This window comes from Mauremys reevesii, linkage group 13 (assembly GCF_016161935.1).
Source record: "Mauremys reevesii isolate NIE-2019 linkage group 13, ASM1616193v1, whole genome shotgun sequence".
Taxonomy (NCBI): Eukaryota; Metazoa; Chordata; order Testudines; family Geoemydidae; genus Mauremys; species Mauremys reevesii.
Window position 1 is genome coordinate 45,667,554 of NC_052635.1, and position 10,147 is coordinate 45,677,700.

Below are 10,147 nucleotides of genomic sequence, written 5' to 3' on the forward strand. Positions count from 1 at the left end.
ATAATTGCCTCACCATTTGGTTTATTTTTAGCCTGGTGTTTCCCCAGCACAGATGCTGTGTGGAGTTAAGTGGCATATCAACATGCAGCATGCCTGACTCAGACAGAGTCAAGCGCTGCTAGGAGCCCCATCACTAGCCTGCAAGCCCACATCAGGCTAATGCCTCCAGGCGATACAGTAGCTGCCTATGGATAGGACTGGGACAGAATGAGAAGGGACACACACTGCACTAGATCCAAACCGGTGCTTGAATGTAAGGATCCACAACTAGTGGATCGGTTTGTGCCAGCACCCAAGCGCCCCGCCCTTCCCAAGCCAGTAGTCACATCAGGCAAAATAATAACCTTTTCCCAAGGAATGACATCTGCCGCTTTGCTCACATCAGGTCAGAAACACACTGGCTTCAGCCTCCTCTCCTGGCCTCACTCACCCCCATTTCCACTCTCCCACCTCCGGCTGCACAAAATCCATCCTGGGCACAACTAGCACAAACCCTGGCACAAGACATTCCAATGCTGCTTTCTCCAGAGAAGCTGGTGTCCCTCACAGGGACAGAGAATCCAGCAAGTCCAAGGGATTCCCATGGAAAAACACGTCACCATGTGGCAGAGAGAGGGGCCATTCATGTCCACCAGTTTCATCACTATGGCATCTCTGTTTCAGGGACCACAGCGAGGCGGGCCATACAAGTACCCAAGACAGAGCGATTTAGCTAAGGAGGAACAGATACGGTTCCCTCCTGAACCTGCCAATCCCCGACACTTCGGCTGACCCTGCTGCCCTCCCCGTGCTTGGATCCTGAGCTCCCCAATGCAGCACAAACAATCATCCCACACCATTAGACCAGCCAGGACTGATCACTAGGGATACACCTTCCCATGGTTCAAACCTGTGCAAATAAAACCCCACCCCTCAAAGAGAGGATCTGCCTTGCAGGTTCTGCTCTCCCCAGCGCCAACATCCAATGCAGCAGGGTCTTGGCACCTCAGGTTCACCCTTGCAGGGGGAGAAAAAGCTATTTGTCAGTAGGATTTTTAAATACACACTCTCCTGGAAAATTTCCCCACTGCCCAAGCCAAGCCACGTTGGGCAGACATCCCAGCACTTCTAGCACAGAAGGAGGCAACAAGGTGGGATTCAGCCAAGTTCCCTACCCAGGCAGCACAATCAGCCGGGGTGGGCAGAATATGTTGGTTTTGGAGGGTCTCGGTGACAGAATGTAGGATTAGAGAGAGACTCAGTCCCTCGTTGCTTGAGGCACAAGCAGCCCCTGGGAGGTCAGGAGGGGAGAGCTCTCCCTGCAGGCTGGGCTGGGAATAGCACGAGGGGAAGGAGCAGCTCCCATCATGCCCTAGCAGCTCCAAGTGGAGCTGCCCCAGCTCCTCTGGGAGGGAAGGCAGCTGTGATGCAGGGAAGAAATGGATGCTCCTGCACCCACCAGGCCACTCCTCCCCCTAAAGCCCAAGGGATACACCTTGCCCAGCCCTACTCTGATAGGAGGCAGTAGGACTTGCACTTATCCCCTGCATGAGGCGACAAGACACCAAGTTACTCACCTTCTCACCCCCTACACCCCTCCCCACCCCAGCAGCAAAGTTCCTACCTCTGCCTGGGCACCGGGATGTAGGCCGAATGCAGGGGGGGGTGCTGCTCCAGCCCCACGCTGAGGAGTCGCAGCGCTGCCTCCTTGTTCGATCCCTCCAGCTGGCTGTGGGCCATGGCAGGCAGGCCCTGCCGCTCATCCACCTTCCTGCCATTCAGCACCAGAGTGTCCGTCAGGCCCCTCGGCTCAGCTTCTTCCAGCAGCACGTTGCCATTACAGCTCTGCAAGACACGACCCAGGGACAGAGCTCTCATCATGGGCGTCGGGGTTTAGGGGCCCAATGCAGCATAACCCCAGTCATCCCAGGGACCCTGAACCAGCCCTAGCAAGCTTTGAAGCCTGCATCCAGAGTCACCCCTAAGCAAAGCCTGCTCTGGTGCTCCTCTCACGGGAGCCCTGGCAGGGTGAGAACGTGAGTCAAACCTTGGAGGATGGATGCAGTGTCAAGCAGAGCACGTTAGGATTTAAAGAGAAGCCAGGTTAGTCTGCAAGTCAGGGACCCCACAGCAGGTTCTGCAGTAAACAAAGCTGCTTCGTTAGCAACAGCCGGACCCCATTTTTCCCCTTTCTGAAAAGGCAACTGCTTCAAATAGCCCCTTCCCTCACCTGCAAACTCACCCCCTCCAAGACAGACACACATTTCACACAGACACCCCATCCAAACTGAGGTGGGGGGGGGGGGAGAGGAGAAGTCTGCTCTCCTGCTGTTCTGCATATAACTAGAGGACTTTGGTCCCCAGGGCCACCAAGTCAATACTTCACTCCAGGGCTAGAATTACACCTTTGGCCTATAACATACAAGAAAAACCCCACAAGTGATTTTTTGCACATGCTGGATTACCAGCTGCATAACCCCCATCTGGAGAGGGACTTTGCTGGCTCTTTCATATCTCACCATAAGCCCTCCATGTCTGCAGAGAATCAGCCAGGTCTGGTTTCTGCAAACAGGGCAGCAGCAAGGCTCCCAGGCCCTTCAAGTTATCTTACACAAACACAGCAGGTGTGAATCAAGGCAGCTCGAGTCACCCCTCCCGCTTGAGCTAAAACCGATGGCTAATGTCTGCAAAACCCTTTCAGTTTTCTGTAGCAGTTTTCTGTAGCAGGCCCCACCCCCTCCGCCCAATTGTGCGACACTTACTTATGCCAAGGAGCACTTCCACGCAGGAGCAGTCCAACTGACTTCAATGGGACGGCTCCCACACGTTGCCCTGGGTAATGGTTGCAAAGTTAGACCATAGCTAGAGGAAGCAGACTCACCACAGCTCTTAGCAAGAACACGCTCCTACAGGAGGGAGGGTTTGAAACCTATGGCTGAACTCCATCTGCACAGACCGTACTCCACAGCGTCTTGACTACAAACAGCTAACCCCTCCCGAAAGGAAGCTACACAGAACAGAATGCAGCTGCTTATTCTTCAGATATGGCCCTGAGAGCCAAGCTCGCCCCACTCCTAACTCTACCAGAGTAACTCAGAGGCTCCGTCTACACTAAGGACAGTGGGGCGGTTTTAAAGATGACCGTTTATGTTCAGTTCCCACCCATCCTTTTTGCCTAACCACTCAAGCTGGCAGCGTGGAGAGCAGGGGACAACTGTTCGGTACCCACGGAGGATTTGGGAGGGGTGGTTATTGAGCAAACAGTGCTCTGAGAATGCAAGCTACCGATCATTAGTGTTCTCGAACTGCCAAGAACTGTCACTTCCCACTGACTGCAGTGCCACCTTCTGGAGAGGTCAGAGCTGATCACAGCCCCTTCCAGCCACATGGAATCCAACTAAAGCCAGCTGTGCATGAGGTCTGCATCTCTGTTTGATAAGGCCAGACAGACAGAAAATGGGGTCCAATTGCACAGAGAGCCAGGTATAGTCAGTGATCCTTTTAAACAGGAACAGTGTCACAAACCACTGAAAGTAACTATTGTATCTGTATTTCTAATATCCTCTTATTGATTCTACTCACTATTGACGTTCTTTGTTTACTTGCACTATTGTAACACTAGTAATAATAGCAGTATATCTAGTCATGTCCGGTTTAAAACAACAAAAAACTAAATTTCTGTCCTGACACCTTCCACAGCATCCCACTGCTGTTTAATATCCACTTGCGTCCCCACCCCTGTAACATGCACATTTCTGCCCAAACCCATTCTGTTACAGGCCTTCTGAGACAAAAACAGCATTTGCTCCCCCTCTTCCTAAACAAATGTGCACAGGAATCAGGCCAATTTTAAACAGTGACTGTGGTGGGAATAGGGAGTTACCAATTTGAGAGATCAAACGTATTAGGTACTATGCTTCAATAGTCATTGTGACTGGACCCGGTCTTTTTCAAAGACACCTGATGTCAAAAACTACTGGGCTTCTATCACTAGTGTTGTTCAATATATTCATAAGCCACCTGGAAAAAGGTATAAACAGTGGGGTGGCAAAGTTTGCAGACAAAACAAAATTACTGACCGCAAAGAGTTATAAAGGGATTTCACAAAACTGGGTCACTAGGCAAGGAAATGGCAGATCAAATTCAATGTAGACAGAAAAAGTAATGCATACTGGCAACAAGTAATATAGACCCCATCATTTTGAATGTATAGTTGGCATTATGTTTTTCCACTCAAGAAACAGGTCTTGGCGTTATTGTGGATAGTTCTCTGAAAATATCTAGACAAAATGCAGCAGCAGTCAATGAAGCTAACAGAATCCTAGGAACCATTAGGAAAGATAGACAGTAAGACAGAAAATATCAAAGCCACTATATAAATCCATGGTACGCCCACCCCTTGAATACTGCATGTAATTCTGATTGCAGTATTCTCAAAAAATTATTGTAATTGGAAAACGTACAGAGAAGAGCAACAAAAGTCATTAGGGGGTATGGAATAGCTTCCATACAAGGAAAGATTTAAAAGACTAGGACTATTCATCTTAAAAAAAAAAAAAAAAAAGAGAGACGATAAGGCGGGGGGATAGGACAGAGGTATATAAAATCATGAATGGTGTGGAGAGAGTGAATAGCAAAATGTGTTACGTGAAAGAGTAAATAAGAAACAGGGTTAATCCAATGAAATGAATAAGCAGCAGGTTTAAAAACAAACAAAAGCATTTCTTCACACAACACACAGCCAACCTGTGGAACTTGTTCCTAGGGGACGTTGTGAAGGCCAAAAGTATAATTGGGTTAAAAAAAGAATTAGGTAGGTTAATGGAGGATTATTAATAGCCCAGGGGGGCTATTAGACAGGATGGTCAGGGACGCAACCCCATGCTCTGGGTATCCCTAAGCCTGACAGCCAGAAGTTGGGGCTGGACAGGGGATGGGATGCTCGATAACTGCCCTGTTCTGTTCATTCCCTCTGAAGCATCTGGCACCGGCCACTGTTGGAAGTCAGGATACTGGGTTAGACAGACCATTGGTCTGACCCAGTGCGGTCATTCTTATGCAACTCCTAAAATGAATTACCTGCCACATACAGTAACTGTTGCCATACTGTACTCTGGGCCTAAAGAAGTCCACTAAGAAGCTTCATCAAGAAACAGCAACATTACTTTTGAAAAAAACGGGGGGGGGGAGGGAAATTGAGTCTCTAACAGTAGCTATCCCCACACTTGATTAAGACTAGTGCACGTGTTTGGGATGGGGGGTGGAGGGGAAGACACCCCAGCAAGTAAGCTCAGTCTTTTTACAAAAATCCTAGAATTTGCTAGTATCAAAAGCGCAGAGGAGTTTGTTGTGATTCGTATCTCCCCCTCCTGCTCCCTTGAGCTTGGCTTAAGGCCTGAGCAGCCTGCTCACTAACACCTAAGAACCAGAAAAGTGCAGCTGACGGAAAGTACAAGTGGTTATAATCTTCTTCTTACAGCGGGGAACTTACATCTGCAAACAAGGCTCTCGGGGGTGTGAAAATTCACACCCAAGAGACGTAGTTAAGCCAACCTAACCCTCATGTAGGTGGGCAGTAAAACTCTTCCAGCAACCTGGCTACCGCCTCTCAGGGTCAGGGAGGTGGATTAACTACAGCCCCTGCCACCGCCACAGCGAGTGTCTACACTGAAGCAGGACAGCGGTGCTGCTAAACATACCCTTGGCGTTTACTAGCGCTCGTCTCCGAGCGAGCCAGCCAGCTCCTGCAGGATCTCTGCAGCTCGGCCAGCTCCTGCGGGTGGGGCGCAAACAGGGACCTGCACAGAACGGCCGGCCGGGGAGCGCTCTTGCAGGGCAGGGCGGCGGGGCGGATCCCAGAGAGGCTGGAAGATCCCTCCTCCCCCCCCATGATCTACGCCCCACCCCCGGAGCTAGCGATTTCCCTCCTGCCCCCGCCCCGCCCCCCGGTCCCTGCAGCCCCCTCCCCCCACCCCGGTCCAGGCAGCCCCGCCCCCGGGGCTGGCTGTCCGCGCGCGGGGTGATTGATGGCCCGTGCATTCCTGCAGCGCCGGGCGGGCGGGCCGGCGCTAGGGGGTGGGGGGCCGGCCCCGCTCGGCCCAGGCCCGCTTCCCTCTAAACTTTCCGCACGGCCATTTCTACCGAGCGGCGCCATCTTTAGCGAGGGAAACTTTCCCGGCACCGCGGAGCCGGCAGCCGCCCCCACGCCCAAGAACGCGCTGCAGCGGCCCGGCCTCCGGGGCGGGCGGGAAAGGGGCTTTGCAAGCCCGGGCAGGACCGAGCTGTCACGAGCCCCCACTGACCCCCCCCAAAAATTGCAACGGCGCCTTCAACCGACTCTCACCCCTACCTCCCCCAACGGGGAGCGACACGTCCCCCCGTGCAACCCCCTCGGAGAACTCCCCCGCCCAGCTGCCCCATGCAACCCCCCCAGGAACTCCCCTCCCTCCGCCCTAGCTGCCCCCCAAGAGAAGCCCCCGCCCCATGCAAGCCCCGTTCAAGGCTCGACACCCCCAACAGGCAGCTGCCTCCACGCACATGCACACCCCAGAGGCAGCCGGAGCAGGCCACGGGACACACCCACCCCACCGGTGCAGCCCTCAGCCCCGCTCCCGCTTGGCGGGCTCCGGGAACGGGTCGGGCCTCCCGTTACCTTCTGCAAATGCTTCACCCGGCCCTTGCCAGGGCTCTTCCCCTCGAGCCCGTTGGCCACCGCCGCCTCCTCGCTACTTTTCCGCCGCCGCCGCCGCAGCAGGGCATCTTCCACCAGCACCGTGTAGACGGCGTTGCTGGGCGCGGAGGTGGGGGCTTTGCACGCCTGGATCACCCCGCAGTACAGCCCGTGGCGGTGGGCGGCCGACGGGGGGCTGCAGTCGGGGCAGCAGGGCCCGGCCGCTGTTAAGCCGGGCGGAGGGGAGTAGATCCTGCTGTCCGGGGCAGCTCTCTTGGGGAGGCGCTTGGGATCCATGACCCCTGCGAGAGGGACCGAGCCCCCTCCCGGCAAGGGGGAGGTGGGGGGCGCCGTGCGGGCGGAGGCTGCAGCCCAGCCGGTGTCTGCGGGTCGCTCCCTCCACACCGAGCTCCCCCGGTCTCTGCACCCGCCGACCACGCCCCCTCCCAGCCCGCGCTCTCCCCCTCTCGAGGCTCGTGCGAGCCGGGGAACCAGTCTCCGCTCGCCATTGGCCCGCTCGCTGTATCAACATTCCGAAATGGAATATGGGCCCGGAGCCGGCTCGCGCGCCCATTGGCCCCACGGCGTTGCCAATTAGCGTAGGGGCGTTCCATTCGCCCCGCCTCCCTCCCCAGCCCGGCTGCTGTAGCTGCTGCTTGACTTTGATTTCAGAGAGGGAGGGAGAGTGGGGTTGGGGAGGGAGCCGGGGTTTGCCGCTGGGTTTAGCGGCCATCTTCAGGGGCTTGGGTGGGGAGGGAAGGAGCCCTTTCGCCGTGGCGCTTTGGGGTGAGGAGGAGAAGAGAGAGCAAAGTCTCCAACGAGCAAAAATGGTTCATCAGTTAAAAGCTGCATTTGTTGTTGGGTTTTTCCTAAATGTAACCACTTGGCAATGGACCCCGACCGAACCCCCTGTCTCTGAACTTTGGAGAAGTTGGATTCAGATCTAGCCTTTAGTTGGGATTCTGGACTTTGCAGCTGGGGCCCATCTTTATTGACTATAAATAGGCTCACAAAAGCTGTTTGGAGAAATGAGTAAGCCAGTAACAGTACTTTTCACAACTCAAGCACCCACTGTCTGAGCATCTCAAAATACCTTAGCAATGTTTATTATTTGTTTAGAATCCAAGCTACCTGATCTGAAGAGATTACAATCTTAAAACTCTTCACACAGCCACAGTCAACCTGTGGAACTCCTTGCCTGAGGAGGTTGTGAAGGCTAGGGCTATAACAGGGTTTAAAAGAGAGCTAGATAAATTCATGGAGGTTAAGTCCATTAATGGCTATTAGCCCGGATGGGTAAGGAATGGTGTCCCTAGCCTCTGTTTGTCAGAGGGTGGAGATGGATGGCAGGAGAGAGATCACTTGATCATTACCTGTTAGGTTCACTCCCTCTGGGGAATCTGGCATTGGCCACTGTCGGTAGACAGGATACTGGGCTGGATGGACCTTTGGTCTGACCCAATATGGCCGTTCTTATGTTCTAAAAGCAGATATTGATGTGGGCAAAGTATACACTATACAAAGTCTTTAATATGTTAAGTCTTTTGTGTATCTTGTTAGTTCCAACTTTTTAAAAAAAATCAACTTTCTCTGTCTTCCAGTCAGTCCTGGTGCCCAACTCACCCACTCCCACATCACCAGGTTTGTTTAAAACAAAAGGAAGTATTTCTTCATACAATGCACAGTCAACCTGTGCAACTCTTTGCCAGAGGATGTTGTGAAGGCCAAGACTATAACAGGGTTCAAAAAAGTGCTACATAAATTCATGGAGGATAGGTCCATCAACGGCTATTAGTCAGGATGGGCAGGGATGGTGTCCCTAACCTCTGTTTGCCAGAAGCCGGGAATGGACAACAGGGAATGGATCACTTGGTGTTTACCTGTTCTGTCCATTCCCTCTGGGGCACCTGGCATTGGCCACTGTCAGAAGACAGGATACTCAGCTAGATGGACCTTTGGATTGGCCCAGTATGGCTGTTATGTTCACCACCCTATGTTAAAGATATTTGCAAACATACATGGGAAAGACCTTCTCATGCTACCAGATGTGCAAGCACAAACCTCTGCAGATGGGTCGAGCCCCAGTGAAGTTAATGCTTTCCCCAAGGGTGCAGGGATCCATTCTAGAAAATCTGATTGCTGGATCAGAGCCTGAGGCTTGGTCTACACTACCAACTTACGTTGGTATAACTATGTCACTCAGGACCCTTGAACGATGTAGTTATAAGAACATAAGCGCAGCCATACTGGGTCAGACCAAAGGTCCATCTAGCCCAGTATCCTGTCTTCCGCACAGTGGCCAATGCCAGGTGCCCCAGAGAGAATGAACAGAACAGGTAATCATGAAGTGATCCATCCCCTGTTGCCCATTCCCAGCTTCTGGCAAACAGAGGCTAGGGACACCATCCCTGACCAGCCTGGCTAATAGCCATTGATGGACCTATCCTCCATGAACTTATGTAATACTTTTTTGAACCTGTTATAGTCTTGGCCTTCACAACATCCTCTGGCAAAGAGTTCCACAGACTGACTGTGCATTGTGTGAAAAAATACTTCCTTTTGTTTGTTTTAAACCTGCTGCCTATTAATTTCATTTGGTGGCCCCTAGTTCTTGTGTTATGAGAGAGTAAATAACACTTCCTTATTTACTGTCTCCACACCAGGCATGATTTTATAGACTTCAATCATATCCCCCCTTAGTCTCTTTTCCAAGCTGAAAGGTCCCAGTTTTATTAATCTCTCCTCATATGGAAGCCATTCCATACTCCTAATCATTTTTGTTACCCTTTTCTGAAACTTTTCCAATTGCAATATATCTTTTTTGAGATGGAGCAACCACATCTGCATCCAGTATTCAAGATGTGGACATATCATGTACAGGGCTAGCTCCAGATTTTTCGCCGTCCCAAGTGGCGAAGGGAGAGAGAGAAAAAAAAAGCCGTGATTGGCAGCACTTCGGCAGCTGCTCTACCGCACCGCTTCATTCTTCGGCAGCAATTTGGTGGCCAGTCCTTCCCTCCGAGAGGGACTGAGGGACCTGGACATGCCACCGAAGACCTGGACATGCCGCCCCCTTCCATAGGCAGCCCCAAGCACCAGCTTGCTGCGCTAGTGCCTTGATCATGGATTTATATAGCGGCAATACGATATTTTCTGTCTTATTATCTATCCCTTTCTTAATGATTCCCAACATTCTGTTCCCTTTTTTGACAGCCGCTGCACACTGAGTGGATGTTTTCAGAGAAATATCCACAATGACTCCAAGATCTTTCTTGAGTGGTAACAGCTAATTTAGACCCCATCATTTTATATGTATAGCTGGGTTTATGTTTTCCAATGTGCACTACATTGCATTTATCAACATTGAATTTCATCTGCCATTTTGTTGCCCAGTCACCCAGTTTTGAGAGATCCTTTTGTAGCTCTTCGTCTGCCTGGGACTCAACTAGCTTGAGTAGTTTTGTATCATCTGCAAATTCTGCCACCTCACTGTTTACC

At 52.0% G+C, this 10,147-nt stretch overlaps 1 protein-coding gene across 5 annotated transcripts in view; it reads right to left on the minus strand.

Moving 5' to 3' along the window:
• SLC2A4RG (SLC2A4 regulator) overlaps positions 1-7,089 on the minus strand; it is a 40,774-nt gene extending 33,685 nt beyond the window's left edge. For all 5 annotated transcript variants that reach the window (XM_039498381.1, XM_039498384.1, XM_039498382.1 and 2 more), the window contains exons 1-2: positions 6,632-7,089; positions 1,604-1,824 (exon numbers count right to left, since the gene is read on the minus strand). In XM_039498381.1, the coding sequence (XP_039354315.1) occupies positions 1,604-1,824; positions 6,632-6,946 (536 nt within the window). In that variant the 5' untranslated portion in view covers positions 6,947-7,089. The remainder of the gene's footprint in view (positions 1-1,603; positions 1,825-6,631) is intronic.
• Between the last annotated feature and the right edge of the window lie 3,058 nt (positions 7,090-10,147).